Raw genomic sequence first — 22,003 nt, 5'->3', positions numbered from 1 at the left:
ATGCGATTGTGGTAATGTTTGCACCATTTTAAATTAGCCGTTACATAAAGTTTTATATATGAAAATGTGCGCAATTTCATGCACAATACAACTAAAAACAACCCATGGTTGTAGCTTTTATCAATTTTGAAATATTTTCATATAAAAAATGATAAGTGACAAATTTTCAACCTCGGTCAGGTCAAAAATTTTGACTCTACCGAAATGGTCGAAAAACGCAATTGTAAGCTAAAACGCCTATATTCTAGTAATATTCAAGCATTTACCTTCATTTTGCAAAAAATTGGAAGTCTCTAGCACAATATTTCGATTTAGGTTAATTATGAAAAAAATAACATTTTCTTTACGTCCGCGCTGGATAACTTCTTCCGAAAAAACAGCATAACGTGCGATTGTGGTAATGTTTGCACCATTTTAAATTAGCCGTTACATAAAGTTTTATATATGAAAATGTGGGCAATTTCATGTATAATACAACAATAAATAGTGAAGGCTGTAGCTATTCTCATTTTCGAAATATTTGCATATAAATCACAATAAATAGAAAAAAAAAACCACGTTCGGTCAAATTTGACTCTACCGAAATGGTCGAAAAACGCAATTGTAAGATAAAACTCTTACAGTCTAGTAATATTCAGTCATTTATCTCATCGTGAAACAAATTCGAAGTCTCTAGCACAATATTTAAATTTATGGTGAATTTTTAAAAAAAATCTTTCCTTCCCTCCGCGCAGCGGATTCTCCGCACAAATCTCCGAAATGCGTAAGTCCCATTCTCGGAATATTTGCTCCGTTTCATATTAGGCATTTCATAGAGTTTTATATATGAAAATGTGCGCAATTTCATGTAGAATAAAACTAAAAATATTTGAAAGTTGTAGCTTTTCTTATTTCGAAATAATTGCATATAAAAAAATATATACATAAAAAATTTGACATTCGGTCAACTTTAGCTCGTCAGATATGGTCGAAAACTGCATTTGTAAGCTAATATTCTTACAGTATAGTAATATTCAATCATTTGTCTTCATTCTGAAACATATTGGAAGTCTCTAGGACAATATTTCGATTTATGGTGAATTTTTTGAAAAAAAATATGTGTTTACGTAAGCGCGTTACGAATTCATGCATTATTTTGTTGATAATATTTTCTCTGTGTTGCTTTATCGTTTTACAATGTGTTTATATATCAAAATGATCGCAATTTTAGTGCACATTACAACGAAAAAAAAAGTAACTTGTTACCTTCAACCGTTTTGCGCACAGCGCGATTTGAATACAATTATATATGAAATTTCGTTTTTGTGCTATCATATATTGATTATTTATATATGATAATGATAATTTTTTCATTTCTGATGGTTGCATACTAAACTTCAAGCAATGACAAAAAAAGGAGCCAAAAATGAACTCTTTAATCTTGAAAACTAAGCGCGCTGTGATTTTTTTGAAAAAAGAAAAAATATTTTTTCCGCTTACGCGCTCACTCTCAAACCCCTCCGGCATACGGGAGTCATTTTTTTATTTACCGCTCCCGGCGTTTAAGGGTTAATAAGTGACCAATAACATAATTTCTTCCCTTTGTAATCAATTAATGTACCTGGGCCCCTTATGTAGTTAACCCTCTTACGCCGATTGGATGTATTAAACGTCAGAGGTCAAAATATTCCCTCCGTATTGTGAGTTGGACGTATTTATATGTCGACTCAGAAAAGTTTGTTTTTTTTTAAATTCCGCCGGCAAAAATACTTCTAAGGCCTACCAGCCAAAAACTTTTGAATCCCACGCCTTGGGGGATGCTGGGAGTTCACGGATCAAGGCGTTGTTTTTTTACAATCGTTACACAGGCGCGCAAGCGCGAATTTCTTTCTTATCGCACTAAAAAGTATCAGTGACACATCTCAAAATTATTTCGTCACTTTGACATAATTTTTCTGCAACCGTTTTTGTTTAAAACTTACGCCTTTACATGAAGGTATTATATATGGAAAATGTGCGCAATTTTTATGTAAAGAATACCAACAATAAACAATACCTCATGATTGTAGCATTTTATCAGTTTTTGAAATTATTTTCATGTAAATAACGATAAGTGCCAAAATTTCAACTTTCGGTCAACTTTGACTCTACCGAAATGGTCGAAAAACGCAATTGTAAGCTAAAACTCTTATATTCTAGTAATATTTAATCATTTTCCTTCATTTTGCAAAAAATTGGACGTTTCTAGCACAATATTTAGATTTATGGTGAATTTATGTAAAAACTTTTTCCTTACGTCCGCGCGGTAACTCTTCTGATAAATTTTTTTCGTGCGATTGTCCTAATGTTTGCACTATTTTAAATTTGTCGTTACATAAAGTTTTATATATGGAAATGTGCGCAATTTCATGCACAATACAACTAAAAACAACCAATGGTTGTAGCTTTCATCAGTTTTGAAATATTTTCATATAAATAACGATAAGTGCAAAAATTTCAACCTTCGGTCAACTTTAACTCTACCGAAATGGTCAAAAAACGCAATTGTAAACTAAAACACTTACAGTTTAGTAATATTCAATCATTTATCTTCATTTTGCAACAAATTGGAAGTCTCTATCACAATATTTCGATTTATGGTGAATTTATGAAAAAAAAAAAAAAAAAAAAAAATCCTTACGTCCGCGCGGTAACTCTTCCGAAAAAAATCAGAAATTTTTTCTTGCGATTGTCGAAATGTTTGCACCATTTAAAATTAGCCGTTACATAAAGTTTTATATATGAAAATGTGTGCAATTTCATGTAGAATACAACAATAAATGATTGAAGGTTGCAGCTTTTCTCTTTTCCGAAATATTTGCATATTTATCACGATAAATAGAAAAAAAACCACGCTCGGTCAACTTTGACTCTACAGAAGTGTCTAGCAGATCAGGTAAGCTACCCCAGCCGCCCAGTTGTGCATCCCCTAGGTACATTCGTATTTATACAGTCAAATCTGTTTTTGTATATTTCTATAGACTTTTTTTTTAATGAAATTTTCTGTTATTGTGCATTTCCTCCGGAGCCTAGCGCGTGACCCGGTCATGTATAAAGTGCCCAAACAAAGCATTCCGTTTTCTTTCATGACCCATTCTACCTTTGCTTATCACTGAACAACCATCTCTGTGCTCGTAGTACACATTCCCACACATACTTGTTGTGTTTTGTGCTAATTTTGCTGTAAAAATTAATTGCAAAGTAGCCATCAGGGGCTACATATCATGAATCACGTATGCTGGAGTTCAAAACCCCAAAACTAGAAAGGAGGAAGTCATCTTTCAAGACAAAACATGATGATGCCCCATCAGCAAAATTCACATGTAGTAGCCAGAAGGCAGGTGAAGATGCAGAAGAATCTAAAACTGAGAAAGGAATCTACTTTATTTGTGACAAATCAGTATGACTCAAAGATTTAAGATTGCATGACATTGGCTTTACATGAAAAGCTGCAGCGATGTGCCACGAACCTTCTAGATGAGAAACTTTTGGCGAAGCTTAGTGCTGGAGATAACGAAAAGCTGCAACGTGCCATGAACCTACTAGATGAGAAACTTTTGGCAAAGCTTATAGCTGGAGATATTGTTTCCCAGGACCGTATTATCACCCATCTTGTTTGACAGGCATGTACAGCAGGGAAAGAGCCCGGCTAAATTCCCAGAAAATTGGATATGATTATATGTAGTACAGACAACAAGCATGTGCCCATGCTTTTGCTGAACTTGAGATGTACAGTACATAAGAGACACACCATAAATCACCAAGTTTCAGTTAAGGGGATCGGCCGGTTTCCGACTTTTTTAACGACAGGATGTTGATATATAGGGGGTTTGTTAAAGGATATTGTGTGGAACTTCTGGGGAAAAAAATTTTGTTCAGTGACCTTAGGTTTTGTGACGCCAGAGCATTTTTCGGCCAAAAATTGCCATTTTCAAAATGCATCTCCTCCTCTGCTTTTGGTTTTAAGGGATGAGATTGAACCACGTATAAAACACCATATGGACCTTTGATATAAAGCCGGGATGGGGATTTTTTTATTTTTCAATTATTTTTCGGGATATGAATTTTTTTTTTTTTTTTTTTATGAAATTTTCCCGGAAAAATTACAGGAAAAAAAATTGCCAAAAATCAGAAACTCAAAATATTAAAAATCCCTGGCTTTTTTTCAATCTACCATGTTTCCCCATATTGTATATGAAATTTCATTTAGATTGGTCCAATACTAAGGGAGGAGATACATTTTGAAGGTGAAAAACTTATGTTTTGAGAAACGGGCCTTCAAAGTTTTAGGTACATGAAAAAAGTAAAAGACTGTGTTACCATTAATTTTATGGTTTTAGTTTTATTTTTGAGTATTAATGCAAAATTATTATGAATAGGAATATTAATTAATTGATTATCTTTGTGCTCCAGCAAGCTTAGTCTTGTGTGCTCTGTTCCAAATTTTGTTTAATGAAAAACTTTCATTCGCGTTTTGTGTAAGACCCAGCGCAACGCAGCGTTCAAGCAATTCTTTCTCAGACAGGGCTTCATACACAGCCTTTATTTTCCTTTCACTCTCAGCATCTAAATTGATAACTGTTGAAGATCTCTTGAACTCTATTTCTCTCTTTCTTTACCCATTGCTATGCTGCGCGGAAAAATAGCACCAAGAATCTTCCCTTTTGACAAAGTCCATGACGTTGATTTTCTTTGGGAACTGAATATATGGTTGAATGATGCCATTATATCCTTCTTCATATCAATCCATGATTTACCAATATTACGGTGGATTGCCCCGCCATAATAATTAATCATTATGCTAATGTTTGTATCTGACAATTGTTGGAGACGGACATATCTTTTTAGGACATATCTTTTTTACTAGTGTCTCAAATCAATCCCTTGCCAAATGGATCCTCGAAATTACTTTGCATCCACAATTCGGTTTTCGTGATTCATGTAATTTTTCAAGTCTTGCTTCACTTATTATTATCATTTTATTTCCACTATCGTTGATAATTTCAGCCTCCGATCTACTGCTTTCTTCTTCTAAAATATCTTTGCCCTTTAGCAGTGATGAACGAATAAAGGGACGATTAGGGGTGGATGTGGTTGGCCTCTGGACAGCAGAGATCATAGCGTGCGCCATTTGCTGCGCGGCCTCTCTCTCTCTCTCGTCGTTGCTTCATTCCCCTCTATGGCACTAGTTTCTTGAATTCTCTGTTCTACTTCTTCGATGGGCATATCCAATAGGCTTTTCTGCATTCTAGAGGCATGAAGTGAAGTCTTGGACCTTTTAGGCATGGTGAAAAACTAAAAACACCGCAGAAAACACAGAGTTCAGTCAAGGCTAGCGAGCGTGAAAAAATGCGACCCTATAACGTGCAAGTTTTATAGGCAACTGTTGGCCAGTGGGCACGCGCTGAGCCTCATGACTCATGATGCGTGCTTTGTCTTGTCTAGGAATAACTAAGAAGGTACCAATTAGGCTATTATTGACATTATATATTTCATTTCAAAGGAAGTTTTCGTAACATATATCACAAAAACTATACCAGACTAAATCATTTGCGCTACTGGTGTTTTGTGGGTATAAAGTTATTGTTACATTTCAGGCCATAACTAGAAAAGTAAGGCGAATTTTTTTTAGCATAATACTTCGTGGACACATTCTTGAATGCTCTACGAAGCCATGGAATTTTTTTCAGCAAATCGAATATGTTTCATATTTTTTGGGTTTTTTAGGCAGCCGATCCCCTTAATGGCAGTTTTTGCTTATCAGCAAAGAACAGAAACCTCCGTTGCTTCTCTAGTGTCATAAAATCTGTGATTTATTGCGCTATAACAGAGCGAGTTTCAGCTCTTAATAGCCTTTCTCATAACTCTGGACTGAGGAAGCTTACCTTTTTCTTTTTCAGCTTCATCCATTTTTGACTGACGACTTTTATTTTCATCTGCTGCAAACTGGTTAATTTCATAGATTTCACCTTTCCCTGCAAAACAAAATGAAAAAAATATTGCAAATATACTCACATACCTAATTTTACTTAAATTTCAGGTGAATTACTAACATCACAATAAAACAACTGGATATGAATAAAATAAAATTGTTCTCACTTTACCCTGAAATTTTACATACATACATAAATACATACACATATATATACAGTAATACATCAATCTTATGTAAGGTTACATTCTAGACCCCCACACATTTAGAATTTTCGTGTAAGTTGGTCATGTCTGTAAATATGACCCTAATCATGCTCCCAAGAATTAAGCTAACTTTTCAAAGTCTTTACCCTTTCTGACCGATCTATTTTTAGAAGTCTTCTCAACCTCGTTTTTAATAACTTCTTTATTCTGTCTCTTTGTCTTTGTTCTGAAATTCCTTTCCATGAACAAACAGTGCTTTTTATTTGGACTAATACAACTTTCAGTTGTGTATATGTTTTAGAATGGCGCATTTAGTTCTAGTTGGTGAAGGTAAAATTAGATCAATTTCAAATCATCTACCACTAACTACAAGAGAGAGAGAGAGAGAGAGAGAGAGAGAGAGTGAGTCCACTGAACTCGCAACTACAACACCCCCAAAATGTCACTTAAATTGAAATATTTGACAGATCTGGCTTCGAGCTTCAGTTAAACAAAAGATGAAGGAAAAGTACTTTCATACAAATTTTGTAATAACAGTTATATTATTATTTAATCTTATTAATATTGAAAATATTAATAAACATACGTGTACCATGAAAATTCTCTCATCTGAGAGAGAGAGAGAGAGAGAGAGAGAGAGAGAGAGAGAGAGAGAGAGAGAGAGAGAGAGAGAGAGAGAGAGAGAGTGTGTGTCCTGTGACCTGCTTATTGCAACATTCCCAACCTGTTACATTAAATTGACATAATTGACAGCTCTGGCTTGGAGCTTCTCTAGAGTTGAAATAATCATAAGATGAAGGAAAGGATATTTTATTACTTTAAATACTATTATTATTATTATCATTATTATTATTTTTATTATTATTACTATTATTATCATAGAGAGAGAGAGAGAGAGAGAGAGAGAGAGAGAGAGTATTATGATATCTTTATTATCTATTCCTTACTTAGGGGAGATACAAAACATCAACATAAGTAGGTTGGAAAAACTGAAAATTGCACTCTGTAAAAATTTGTGCAATTTTTAATCAGTAACAAGTAATTAACAAAAACATTTATAGCAAAATGATTGCTTCCATATGAAAGTTCAAATGTTTCCACACAATTTAATATAAAATAAACTCCCCAAACCTATTATTATATTTTCATGATTATTTTAAAAAATATCTATGATTTTCTTAAAAACTATCACATTCAACACGTCTATTTTATTATTTCTAAGCCTTGTGAAAATTTCTTTACTACTTCAGGAAAAAATTTAATCATTTGTCGACATCATAAAACAAACCAGAAGAATACATTAATTATAGTTTGGACTTATCGATTTTTACAAAGAAACTTCTCAGAGCAAACCCCGTTTTCCCCTCCAAGGCATAAGTCGCATACCGGAGAGCACTATAGGAACCCCCGTAATCGTGAGAGGGTTCAAGAAATACAATAATCTTTTCATTTCACACTTTTAAATAAATCAACTCTCTCTCTCTCTCTAACCCTACAAAATACGTATGTTATAGTGGTAAAACTCTCCCTCTGTTTTGGCTGGAAGTATTGGAGGTGTATGAATGTCTTTAGCGGTACTACTACATTTTATTAACCCTTAAACGCAGATTGGACGTAATAAACGGCGACAAAAATTGTCTGTTGGGTGCTTAATTGACGTACGAAACGTTAACGCAAATTTTTTTTTTAAAAATTCACGGAAAAATAGTTGTAGGCCTACTTGGCGAAAACTTTTGTATCACGCACTTTGAGGGGTGCTCGGAGTTCATAGATCAAGCTGTTGTTTTGTTTACAATCGTTACCAAGGCGCGCAAGAGCGAATTTCTTTCTTCTTGCACTAAAAAGCATCAACGAAACATCTGGGAAATTATTTCGTCACATTGACATAATTTTTGCACCATTTTATATTAGCCGTTACAGAGTTTTATACATGAAAATATGTGCAATTTCATTTAGAATACAACAAAAAACAACACATGGTTGTAGCTTTTATCAGTTTTGAAATATTTTCATATAAATAACGATAAGTGCAAAAATTTCAACCTTCGGTCAACTTTGACTACTGAAATGGTCGAAAAACACAATTGTAAGCTAAAACTTTTATATTCTAGTAATATTCAATCCTTTACCTTCATTTTACAACAAATTGGAAGTCTCTAGCACAATATTTTGATTTATGGTGAATTTTTGAAAAAACTTTTTCCTTACGTCCGTGCGGTAACTTCCGAAAAAATCAGAAATTTTTTGTCCGAAAGTCATAATGTTTGCACCATTTTATATTAGCCGTTACATTAAGTTTTATATATAAAAATGTGCGCAGTTTCATGTAGAATAGTACAACAAAAAACAACCCATGGTTGTAGCTTTTATTAGTTTTGAAATATTTTCATATAAATAACAATAACTGCCAACATTTCAACCTTCAGTCAACTTTGACTCTACCGAAATGGTCGAAAACCGTAATTGTAAGCTACGATTTATGGTGAATTTTTGAAAATAAACATTTTCCTACGTCCACGTAGTAACTGCTGAAAAAATCCGAAATTTTTTCGTCCAATTGTCGTAATGTTTGCACCGATTTATATTAATCGTTACATAAAATTTTATATATGAAAATGTGCATAATTTCATGTAGAATACAATTAAAAACAACCCATGGTTGTAGCTTTTATAAGTTTTGAAATATTTTCATATAAATAACGATAAGTGCCAACATTTCAATCTTCGGTCAACTTTGACTCAACCGAAATGGTAAAAAAACGCAATTGCAAGCTAAAATTATTACATTCTAGTAATATTCAATCATTTACCTTTATTTTGCAACAAATTGGAAGTCTCTAGCACAATATTTTGATTTATGGCGAATTTATGAAATAAACTTTTTACTTACGTCCACACTGTAACTTCCGTAAAAATCAGAAATTTTTTTGTTCGATTGCCATGTTTGCACAGTTTTATATTAGCCGTTACATAAAATTTTATATAAGAAAATGTGTGCAATTTCATGTAGAATACAACAATAAACAACCCATGGTTGTAGCTTTTATCAGTTTTGGAATATTTTCATATAAATCAAGATAAATAGAAAAAATTCGACCTTTGGTCAACTTTAACTCAACCGAAATGGTTGAAAACTGCAATTGTAAGCTACAACACTTATGGCTTAGTAATATTCAATCAATTACCTTCATTTTGCAACAAACAGGAAGTCTCTAGGACAATATTTCGATTTATGGTGAATTTTTTAAACCAATTTTTTTTAACCTCAGCGCATTACAAATTCAAGCATCATATTGTGATAATATTTTCTGTGTTGCTTTGATCGTTTTACAATTTGTTATATACCAAAATTATCGCAATTTAGTGTACAATACAACAAAAAATAATGAACTCATTAGCTTTAACCGTTTTGCTCACAGCTCGATTTGCATACAATTATATATCAATTTTTTTTTTTTTTTGCGCTATCATATATTCCAATATTTATATATGATAATGATATTTTATTCTTATTTCTGATGGTTGCATACTAAACTTCAGGCAATGACAAAAAAGGAGCCAAAAATGAACTCTTAATCTTGAAAATTAAGCGTGCTGTGATTTTTTTTAAAGAACTTTTTTCTGCTTCGGCGCTCACTCACGAACACCACCGGCATACGGGAGATACTTTCGGAAATACCGGCTCGGCAATTAGGGGTTAATAAAATAATAATTTACACTACTAGTTTTCAAATGATATAAAGTTTAAGGAGATTAAACAATAACAATAAAATTTCTTTCTCTCTTTCTTACTCAAGTATGTTTATTTGTTTTGTAGTATGTTAAATAAATTATTTACCTAGTAACTAATTTTCAAATATTAAAAGGACTAATAAAAGACATAACTATTCCCAGTCTTTTTATCCACTTCAAAAAATGAGAGCAGGGAAGTAAATGACAGTTTGATATATGTACTGGAGGAGGGGAAGGAGTCGGAGTCGTACAGAGTTTATTCTCTCTCTCTCTCTCTCTCTCTCTCTCTCTCTCTCTCTCTCTCTCTCTCTCTCTCTCTCTCTCTCTCTCTCTCTCTCTCTCTCTCTTCATTATTATTCTCTATGTCTCATGAATTATATTTCACTCTTGATGGTCAGATACAGTAGTACCTCGAGATACGAAATTAATCCGTTCCGAGGCGGCCTTCATATCATGAAGTTTTCGTACCTTGGACCACATTTTACATGTAAAATGGCTAATCCGTTCCAAGCCCTCCAAAAACACCCCAGTAAATTATATTTCCAGGCCTAAAACACATGTTCTAGGGTTACGACGCCGATCCGATGGAAGAAATGACTCCAAAAAGGCAAAATACTGTACATAGTTGAGTAATATTCAACTGCATATAATGTTCAACCCCATTTTTACTGCACATATTAGGTCTTTAGCATATGTCCCTTAGCAGTAAGCCTAGCTTATGCTAGTGGTTGCTACTGTAGCCTACTCTATGATTCTGACATCTAAACCTAAGAAGCTAAAAGCTTAGAATATGCCAATAAAATGTATAAATAATCAGTATGTACTCATTTCAAATAATTATTAATTAATCATTAACTATAATACACAAACAAACAAAAAAAAAAACCTTCCAATCGATTGTTTACATTCAGCTCTTACCTGTCTTACGAGTATCGAAAGAACGCCAAGCAATCATTTTTCCTAGCACACAGTAAACCATAAATTTTTATTGGTATCTCTCTTCAACTAATGAAACTACCAAACAGTATAATAACCATTCATTTCTATTCTTTATCCTATCTTTACCTAATGGAGATAGCAAGTTACTGACAGCTATAATGACGTAATAATAAAACAGAAGAATTCTAAAAAATACATATTGGTTGGCAGTCTGATTTATTTTATATTTTATGATATCTAATTCATATTTTTTTTTATTAAATGTATTGCATGTACTCATTTCAAATAATTATTAAGTAACCATTAACTATAATAAACAAACAAAAAAAAGCTTCCAAACTTCAGTTTACATCCAGCACTTACGAGTATCGAACGATCACCAAGCAATCACTTTACACAGTAAGCCATAAATTTTCATTATCTCTCTTCTACTGAAACTACCAAACAGTATAACAACCATTCATTTCTATTCTTTTTTCTATCTTTACCTAATTTTTTTTTTTTTTTTTTTTTTTTTTTTTTTTTTATTAAATGTATTGCATGAATAAGTTTTTCAATTTACAGCATCCTTTTACCAATAGAATACTTAAAGCACAAGCGGTAGATGCTGACCAATAGAAGAGCAGGACCTTATGGGGTGACTAGCATCAGGAACCAATGGGAAAGCAGGAGGATGGTGGCGAGTTTACTCAGTTGGCGGCGCGCGAGTTTTAAAATTGTTTTCTGTGGTCCGGGCGAATCTCGGGACTTTACAGGAACAACCTTTCGTATCTTGAAAACTTTTCGTATGTAGAGCTGTAAAATTTTTCGTATTTGCTTTCATATCTCGAGTTTTTCGTAAGTTGAGCCTTTCGTATGTTGAGGTACCACTGTATATGATGTTGCCGATTGAATGCTCGCTCGCTCTCTCTCTCTCTCTCTCTCTCTCTCTCTCTCTCTCTCTCTCTCTCTCTCTCTCTCTCTCTCTCTCTCTCTCTTTATGTTATTGGCTGTATGTATATATATTTTTTAATGGTAAAATATTTTAAGATGATTTGAAATGATATTACAGTGGTACCTCGAGAAACAAAATTAATCTGTTCCGAGGCGCCCTTTGTATCATGAGGTTTTTGTATCTTGGACCACATTTTACATGTAAAATGGCTAATCCGTTCCAAGCCCTCCATAAACACCCCAGTAAATTTCATAATAAAGCTAAATTGACCTATAAACAATGAAATACTACAACAAATTGGACCATTCAATACCTAACTTAATAACGTAATGCTAATTATGTATTAGCGTACATGTTATACAAGAAATACTGTACGTATGTAGTAAAATGTGGAAGCTTACCTTTCGAGTGAGGCTATCTCCGAAAGTGGCGGCAGAGGAGGAGGACAAACGGCAGATACGTACGTACATACGTACACTTAACTTTACGAAACACATAAAAAATGTAAGGAAAACTAAACTTATATTTAAGAAACACATTAACAAAACTGTAAGACTTTAACTTCACAAAACACTAAAATTAAAAATATTTTTTTTGTCTTTTTTTTATTTAATTTTTTTTTTTTTTACTTTTATATACTTTACGTAGATTTTTTCTTCCTTTTTGCTTACTCCTGCTAATGCTAAAGGCCTCTTTAAAAAATAACTATCCAAGGAAGATTGCTTCTGCCTACTTTTCACAATGTTCCTGAAACGACTCAGGCAAACGTCATCGAACTGCGCAAGCATACAACCTGTGTGAGCCTTTTCGGGGTGTCTTTTTTCTATGAACAATTGCACTTTATGAAAAGCGGCTACAACATACTTAATTTCTGCCGCTGTCATAGGATCGCCCTCCTCCTCCTCGCCGCTGCTAGAGAACTCCTCTTGAACAATGTTATGTTGCATTGCCTCCAACTCCTTCAGGTCATCCGTCGTAAGCTCCTCTTGGTGCTCCTCGAGAAGGTCGTTGATGTCGTCCTCGTCGATGACCAGCCCCATGGACTTGCCGAGTGCAACGATCTCATCCAGATCTGGTTGCAAAACAGTTTCGAATCGTCAACTGTTTCTGAATCTGCAGCATCAGCTTTGCCCACGTCGAATCCCTCGAAGTCTCGGGCAGATACGGCATCAAGCCAGAGTTTCCTCCACGAGGAATTCAAGGTTCGCCTCAAAACCTCCTGCAAAGCTTGGTCGATGAGTCGGATGCATATGACGATGTCAAAATGCTCCTTCCAAAATTCACGCAAGGTGAGGTTTGTGGTATCGGTGATGTCGAAACATCTTTTGAAAAGATGTTTCGTGTACAGCTTCTTAAAGTTCGCTATCACTTGCTGGTCCATGGGCTGGAGGAGAGGGGTGGTGTTGGGCGGAAGAAAAAGAATCTTAACGAAGGAATACTCCGCTAGGATATCTTCCTCGAGGCCAGGAGGGTGGGCAGGGGCATTGTCCAACACCAGCAGACATTTCAGGGGGAGGCGCTTCTCTTCCAAGAATTTCTTCACTGTCGGGCCGAAACACAGATTTACCCACTCCGTGAACAAAAGCCTCGTTACCCAGGCTTTTGCATTAGCCCTCCACATCACTGGAAGCTTCTCCTTAAGCACTTTGTGGGCCTTGAAGGCTCGAAGAGTCTCGGAATGATACACCAGTAGGGGCTTCACCTTGCAATCCCCACTGGCGTTTGAACAAAGTGCGAGCGTAAGCCTGTCTTTCATAGGCTTATGCCCAGGTAGCTTCATCTCTTCCTCCATGATGTACGCCCGACGAGGCATTTTTTTTCCAAAAAAGGCCAGTCTCATCACAGTTGAAGACTTGCTGAGAACTGTAGTCTTCCTTGGTCATCATCTCGTTGAACGTCTTTTTAAAGGCTTCGGCAGTTTTCCTGTCTGAGCTGGCAGCCTCCCCATGCCGCACCACCGAATGGATGCCAGTGTGTTTACGAAATTTCTCGAACCACCCATGCGAAGCCTAGAACTCTGGGGTTGGCGTTGAAGTCCCTTCCCCTCCGTCGTCTTCCGCCTGGGCAATCAAATCGCCAAAAATAGCGCTGGCCTTGTGGGAGATTGCCTCTCTGTTATCGTATCGCCAGCGATTTCTTTGTGTTATCCAGACAAGAAGCAGCCATTCCATCTCGTCGTGCACGTGGGTCCTCTTGCTGGACAAAATAGTGATGCCCTTGGAAGGTGTAGCTGCTTTGATGACATCCTTCTGCTTAAGGATGGTGCCTATTGTCGACGGATTTCGGCCGTATTCCTTAGCGATCACACTCAATCGCATACCAGCTTCATACTTCTTGATAATCTCCATCTTTGTCTCCAAAGAGAGCATTCGCTTCTTTCCGTGAATTTCAACTTTCTTGGGACCCATGACTACATATATACTGTACGTAATTTATGTATAAGTAGGATAAAGTTTTCACACAACACGATAAAGTACGTATACTGCAACAAAATCACTAACGAATTTACGTTACTAAACGAAATCATTAGACCGAACGAATACCGCTTGCGGACGATAACGATGCTGCTACCGAGTGGCCGAGGCACGCCGCTATGTACATAGATGCATCATGGGAGGGATGCTGACCAATAGGAGAGAAGGATCTCATGGCAGTGACTAGCATCAGGAACCAATGGGAGAGCAGGAGGATGGTGGCGAGTCTACTCAGTTGGCAGCGCGCGAGTTTCAAAATTGTTATCGGTGGTTCGGGCGAATCTCGGACTTTACAGAAACCTTTCGTATCTTGAAAACTTTTCGTATTTAGAGCCGTTAAATTTTTCGTATTAGCTTCCGTATCTCGAGTTTTTCGTAAGTTGAGCCTTTCGTATCTCGAGGTACCACTGTATTAACATAATATAATCTCAAAGTTCAATATAGCAATAGGATAGTAATTTAAGGTATATTTGAAGTAGGATGTTATTTAAGGTATACCATTTGGTATTTGAACTTTCATGATAGGCAGAAATAAGCATTTTCAGAGGAGGTTCTAAGTATTCACGGGGGGTCTGGTACGCATCCCCCTCAAGTACGGGGGTCCACTGTATATGCAAAATGTTCATATATCTGATACAATGTGCAGTAGTGTTTATTGTAATTGTACTTTTTTTCTTTCTCTTCTTTTAAAAGCAAATATATATTATGAAAAAGCCTATCTTATACTGATAATCTCTTGATATGTGGATGATAGCCTGACGTACTTAGAACATACCCTTTATGTGCTGCAATCTGGAAACACGTGATGTACGTGTAATGTGCACCTTTGAAATTAACCTAAGAATTAGGTCTCAAAGTCTTATTTTTTATTTTACCTACAGGAACTCTGGACAGAGAGTGAGGCAAATAGTTTTGTTTTCTCTCTCTCTCTCTCTCTCTCTCTCTCTCTCTCTCTCTCTCTCTCTCTCTCTCTCTCTCTCTCTCTCTCTCTCTCTCTCTCTCTCTCTCTCTCGTGCTACATGCTGAACATGGGCTACATAATTAATTCTGGAAACAATAAATAAATTTTTTTAAATTACACATTTTCTAAGACAATTTCTATTTTTCATAGCTACAAACCTGAGATTTTAACAATAGGATAGGATCATTTTCTAGCGCCTACCTGGATCCGGTTAAATCACAGATGAAAAGCAAGGAATCTTGTGAGATCTGGCAATGCATGCGTATATCGGGTGAAAACTGGTCAAGGACCACGCACCCATGCCACCGTGTCTAGTCTTTCCCAACCCAGGATGTCTTTAAGACAGAGGGGCAGCTAGAGGTGGGCAGTACAACTTTAAGACCTCAGGTTTGTAGCTAACAAAAATACAAATTTTCTTAGAAAATTTGTCATTTGTTCATATGCGAACATACCTTCGGTCTTAACAATAGGATAAACTTATACTTGGAGGGAGGTACATACATCCTAAAGTGGCTGGGGGCCTACCCACCAGTCCAGCTCCAGCAGAAATATCTACCAGTGAGGGACTGATGTCCGTGAGAAGCTAGATACAGTGATATCAAACAACTCAGCCACTGTGTTACCTACAATGATACAAGGGACAAATCAATGCATAGGGAACTACAGAGAAACTTTGACTGTTCAATAACAAACCAATGCGCCAGGGTTCGTTACTACTCCTTACTCCCCATTGCTAAGGAGCGGAGTGTGTGCTGTGGAATAGAGGGTTGGATATCTGTACACCAAGCAACCAAACTATTAGTATGACTACCTTCTCAACTGTATCAGACCAGTCCAGTGAATGATGTGTCTATTCCTCAACCCACCCGTAGGAAGAAGGAAAGGTACAAGAGAGAAAAAGAAAAAGAAAAGAGACTAGCCAACTCACTCATTCCCTCATCCACACAATCATCTTAGGTAAGATACAAACATGCCCTGTTAAGGGCAACGATGAGTTACACAATCTGTTGGGCAGCCACCACAGGACCTAGGGAAAGCGTGACCATAGATCTGTGGGCAACATCTTTAGGATAGAAAGAGGAACGTGGACTGGCATAACCAAGTACCAGCGCTTAGAACTCTTTGGAAAGCCAAATTCTTCTTGTTTATTTGTATGGTGCTTTTACGTTGCGTGGAACCAATAGTTATTCAGCAACGGGACCAATGGCTTTACGCGACTTCCGAACCACGTTGAGAGTGAACTTCTATCACCAGAAATATACATCTCTCCCTCCTAACGGAATGGCCGAGAATCAAACCCGCGACCACCGAGGTGGGACGCTAATACCATACCAACCACGCCGCTGAGGCGCTCCAAATTCTTCTTGAAAGCCAGAGAGGGACCAATACCCCTGACGTCATGTGCTCTACGTGGCAGCAGAATTATCAAGAGTTAAATATGTCTGTCTGCTAGCTTCACATACCCAAAAAGGAATTGTTTCTTGGACACCTCTTTCTTCATACTCCCCGTGCTAACAAAAAGCCTACAACAACCTGGCCTAAGATGTCGTGATCTTTTAAGATAGTAATGCAGAGCCCTGACAGGACATAGCAAAAGCTCTTAAGAATCCAGTGATGAGATGGAAAAGGAGGAGAACCTATCATCCTGCACTGAGGGATTCTGGGTCTTAGCCACAAATTCCGGGACAAATACGAAGGACACTGACCCCCAAACCCTGGTGTGCTTCACATCATAGCTCAGGCTGTGTAGCTTCCCCACTCTCTTCGAAGATGCCAAGGCCAGGAGGCAAACCGTTTTGAGTGTCAGGTTCCAGTCTGACGAATGACACAAAGGCTCCTAAGGAGCTTGAGTGAAACTTCTCAAGACCAAGGAAACATCCCATGTTGGGGGTTTGAGTTCTGTAAAACACGACTGTTTAAACCCCTTAACCAGCAAGGAGAGTTCCCAGGATGAGATGTCGATACCTCTAAGGCGTAACACTAAACTCAGGGCCGCCCTGTAGCCTCGTTTCTCATCCCTGAGGAAGGTCAAAAAGTCTGCTATGTGCTGAATAGAGGTTCTGAGTGGAGAAAAACCCCAATTACGACAACAAACACAGTAATTCGCCCATTTGCCTTGGTAAACGGCAGAGGTAGACTTTCTGAGACTGCTGGACATAAGCCCTGCTGTCCTCTTGAGAAAAGCCTCTCGCTCAGAGGAGATACTCAATAGCCTCCAACCGTGAGGAGACAGAGATTCTACTTACAAAAACGACAGCATATCCGGAAACCATTCTGCCTGCAGCCACAGGGGGGCTACCTAAGTCATCCTAAGTCATCCTGAGATTCTGCAAACTCATCAACTTATTCAAGACTTGACAGAACAAACAAAACGGAGGGAAGGTATACACCTCCAGGTTGTCCCAGGGATGTTGGAACGCGTCCCCCCTTAAAGCCAGAGGATCCGGGGCCACCAAACAGAATATCTCCAGTTTCCTGTTGAACCGGGTAGCTTGGGTCTCCCCCAAACCTGGAAGAGCTTGTTTGCCATGGCCTGAGGAAGAGAAAATTCTTGCCTAGGATCTGATCCTGACGACTGAGGTTGTCTGCCTGGGATATACCTGCCTGAGAGCTCTATTGAATTGCTGACCGCCCACCAATGAACCTCGACTGTCAAGGCGTGAAGTTCACATAAGCAACCACCGTGGTGTTGTCCTACATAAGAACAACAGAATGACTCTCTACTCTCTCCTAAAATTCCTTCAGACCCAGAAAGGCTGCCTTTAATGAGGCCACCTAAATGAACACCCCAACCTGCGAGGGAAGTCCGGGGGAAGAGAATGCAGAGGAATACCCTTCAAGAGATTCCGGCCGTCCAACCACCAACGAAGGTCTTCTCTTACTTCCAGGGACAGAGGAACCCTTATTAGAGGCAAGTCCCCCAACGGAGACCAGAATTCCCTCAGTCTCCATTGCAGAGACCAAAGATGAAGTTGCCCATGAGAGACCAGCTTCTCCAGAGAAGACAAAATTCCCAGTTGAAAAAACTGACACTGTTGGTATCGTCACTGCCAGAATCGTGCAATAAAAAAGGTTCACCACTGTGAGTTATCGCAAATGCAATATCACTCACATTAGCAGATGTTGGAATTGGCTCGCCATCTCGTTTTCTACGGCTCCAAACACTTCTTTGCAAAAGTAGGTAAAGTTGTTGTTTCATCTGGCAAAGAGACCTGCGTTTCCTGGATTATTCTCCTCGGGGCATCATTAGATGCTCGTCCACGAGTTTTTGAAACCATCTGCTTCATCGCTGATACTGCTGATCCGACAGGAAGACTCTTTGAGACTCCGTATCGATGACCATGCCCAGATAGAGAATCCTATCAACAGCATGAAGTCGCTTTCCCTCACAGCTGCCAACACCGATTGCAGGGTCTCATCTTGAACTTCGTCTTCCTGATGAAATGATTCAAGGTGGATAAGTTGATCACAGGTCTCCATCCCCCTGACGCCTAGGGCACCAAGAAGATGAGACTGTAAAACCCCGGAGTCGGACACACCACTTCCTCTATTGCATCTTTGTCCAGCATCTTCTGCACTTCCTCATGGAGCCACGAAATTCAGAGAATCTGGGGAATACACCCGCCTGAGCAGAGGTTTGTCCAAGAGCTGGGGGAGAGAAGTCATATGGTAGTAGATATCCTACCTGAAGGACATCTACTACCCACTTCTCTGCCACTTGACCCACCAGGAACCACCCCACCCCTGGCAAACGAGTGGGAGAGGCATCCAACCTATCAACGACCTCCCTTATTCCCGGCCAAGGAGCCCCTTCTTGACCTGTAAGAGCAGGAGAGAAAGGGAAGTTGGTCCTCTGACCTAGACTGGGACGAATGGGAAGGCCCTGCTGAAACCAAACTCCTAGACAGCCTACCAGGCAACGATCCCCGTGATTGCTGCTGAGCAGGAGGATGAGGACGCGGCAGAGTTCATAGCATAATACAGTACGGTCCCCAATTATGTGAGAATTTGGTCGATCCATGGCCTAGCATTATTGGAAATTTGCAGATTTCAAAACACATACCTATAGGAATATTTCCATTAGGGCTAAGGCAAACAACAACTTACCCAGTCAAACTTTTTTATACTACCCATTTTCAATACTTTCTATGTACAATACTGTAATTTTTTCTAATATGAAATTGTTCTTGTGGATAAATAAAACATTAAAAAGGTTCTAATAACTTGAAAAAGTTTAAAATTACAACAGGATGGTGAAAAATCCCACATGTAAACACTGCCACCATTGGGTGCCAAGTGTACTGTACAATATAGTCATTCCTTTAAAAAACCTTTTGGATGGAATTTCCTTTACCTATCCTTGGCAAAAAAAACCTTCAAACTCCTCTATCTCATCCTCCGTGGAGACTTCTTCAGCTGGAGGAAGGCTTTCTGAACTATTTCGGGTACTGGCGGATCATGCGTCTTCACTCCCGTTAGGCCTAACAAACTTGGTTACGAGTGCCTGTCTCGGTTTCTTTTTTCGGCACGTTCACTATATAACCGATTTCATATAAATTTATTCTACGATAAAAGAAGAGATTATGAAAATTCAAAATTTGATATGAAATTACAATTTCAATTTCTTAATAAGAAATGATAAAATTCAATATGGAATGACAGTTTCTTGAAAAGTTTATCTTCTTGAAAAGTTTAGATCAAACGATTCTTTCTCTCTCAAACACATCTGCTTCTCTGTTAATCACTTTCACTAGTCATTTTCATCAAAACCTATTTCAACAATAGAAAAAAATAAATGATCAAATGCCAAAAGTTAGTCAAAACAAGTTAACCTAGAAAAAAATTCTTACTTCATGATCAGCAAAGATGGAGTTGAAGTTGTCAACTGCTGCCAAAATGGAAGTCGCTCCTTCTTTCGTCTTTAACTTAAGGGAAAGCTTTTTAGTTTTGAGAAAATAGGTCTTCCTCTTTGACTTCTAGACAGATGCATACATGATGCAGATGATCAGAATACACTTCGACAAATCTGAATAATATGTCTGACGATGATGATACCGGTCATTCACACACACTGCGCTATGACGTCACAAATGCGTGAGGCAGAGCATTCCGTCTTAGCTAATGGCTGAGCAGGAAAACTTTCTTTCCCCCTTGGAGGAATAATAGTTTTTTCCTCCAAGCATTCTCCCACCCCTTATCTCAGATACCAGCACACACCCCACATCTAAAATACTTGAAAAGACAATAGATTTGATACGTTTTGTGGAGCGTGACTCGCAGACTTTGAATGGCTTCGCAGATACAGAAAATCTATTTTTGAGAACTAGCGACCACATAAAAGGGGAATTGCAAATTCAATCACACATAATTTGGACTGGACTGTACTTCCTATGCCTTGTGAGTGGAGGGGGAAGCAACTTGGAAGAACCCCTTGACCGAAGAGAACCGTCCTGAGCTGAAACAGGGGCATTCACCTTATGCAAGACAGACTGGACATGCCCCGATAAGGGAAGCTGAAACGACGACTTGGGATCTTGCCTGGCCCCCAGCAAGGTTTCCAAGCAGAAAGGAGTGAAAGACGACGGAGCCTGAGTCCTACTCTCCAAATTGCTCAACCCACAAATGAGATCAACAACTTTGGTAAAGGAAGACAAAAACTCTTGCATGTCTCCTTCCTCCTGCTCTGGCAACGGAGACCGATGACGAGAAGATGATTCAGGCTTATCCAACATGCCTTCCTTGTGCAGACCAACAGAAGAGCCAGCAGCCAAACAGCTCGAAACACCAGCCGACCTGTCTGGGCTGGAGCCAAGCGCCAACTCCTGTGACAAACCAACCACAACACTAGGAACATCACTACGCACACTCCCAATAAGTGACTTGTACGTGGCCACGTACGTGTACGTGCAGGGCGGAGGCACGTATGTGGGAAGGAGTAGTCTAAAACACTCGACAAAGAACGAGAATTCCTGAGAGTCAAACCCTGAGTAGCATCAAGGGGAGGGGGAGACGAACACTTCGGCTGCACTACTTAAGCGTTCACAACCTGTGATCTCTTCGCAGGCGCCTTGAGAACCTTACAGCGACGAACAGGCCCTGGTGCCGAAGGAGTGAAAGAATCAGCAACATGCACAAGAATGTGCCAGGTTGCAACACACTCGCAACTTGAAGCAGAGGACGAAGCAGCCACTGCAGCTTGCACAGGGGATGAAACACCAACACTCTCGGGAACACAAGCGTACCGCTCCTCACTCGTAGCTAAACAAAAGGCAAAATCCTTAACCTTCCAACGCTTGATATACCGGCGTGTCAGAGATGGGGGAGAAGGATAGGATGACAGCACTGACTGCTTACACATCCTCTTGGCAGGAAGGGGAAGGGGGAGGGGGGGGCAATGCAACATGCTTGCTCCCAGTCTTCCCAGCCAACATGGCAACAAACCTATCTTCCAAAACAGTCCAATCTCTTAAGGGGGCCGGCCGGAACCCCTATACAGTGGTACCTCGAGATACGAAATTAATCCGTTCCGAGGCGCCCTTCGTATCATGAGTTTTTCGTATCTTGGAACACATTTTACATGTAAAATGGCTAATCTGTTCCAAGCCCTCCAAAAACACCCCAGTAAATTATATTTCCAGGCCTAAAACACATGTTCTAGGGTTACAATGCCGATCTGACGGAAGAAATATGACTCCAAAAAGGCAAAATACTGTACATACTTGAGTAATATTCAACTGCATGTAATGTTCAACCCCATTTTTACTCCATATATTAGGACTTTAGCATATGTCCCCTAGCAATAAGCCT

The 22,003-nt window shown here is 38.5% G+C and overlaps 1 protein-coding gene across 3 annotated transcripts in view; it reads right to left on the bottom strand.

Annotated features, from left to right (window-relative positions):
- LOC135207292 (uncharacterized) overlaps nt 1–22,003 on the bottom strand; it is a 404,100-nt gene that overhangs the window by 265,299 nt on the left and 116,798 nt on the right. For all 3 annotated transcript variants that reach the window (XM_064238964.1, XM_064238965.1, XM_064238966.1), the window contains one exon: nt 5,904–5,993. In XM_064238964.1, coding sequence (XP_064095034.1) covers nt 5,904–5,993 — 90 coding nt within the window. The remainder of the gene's footprint in view (nt 1–5,903; nt 5,994–22,003) is intronic.

The sequence above is a fragment of the Macrobrachium nipponense genome, chromosome 32 (genome assembly GCF_015104395.2).
Source record: "Macrobrachium nipponense isolate FS-2020 chromosome 32, ASM1510439v2, whole genome shotgun sequence".
NCBI classification, from domain to species: Eukaryota; Metazoa; Arthropoda; class Malacostraca; order Decapoda; family Palaemonidae; genus Macrobrachium; species Macrobrachium nipponense.
This window is presented reverse-complemented; position numbering and strand designations above follow the sequence as displayed.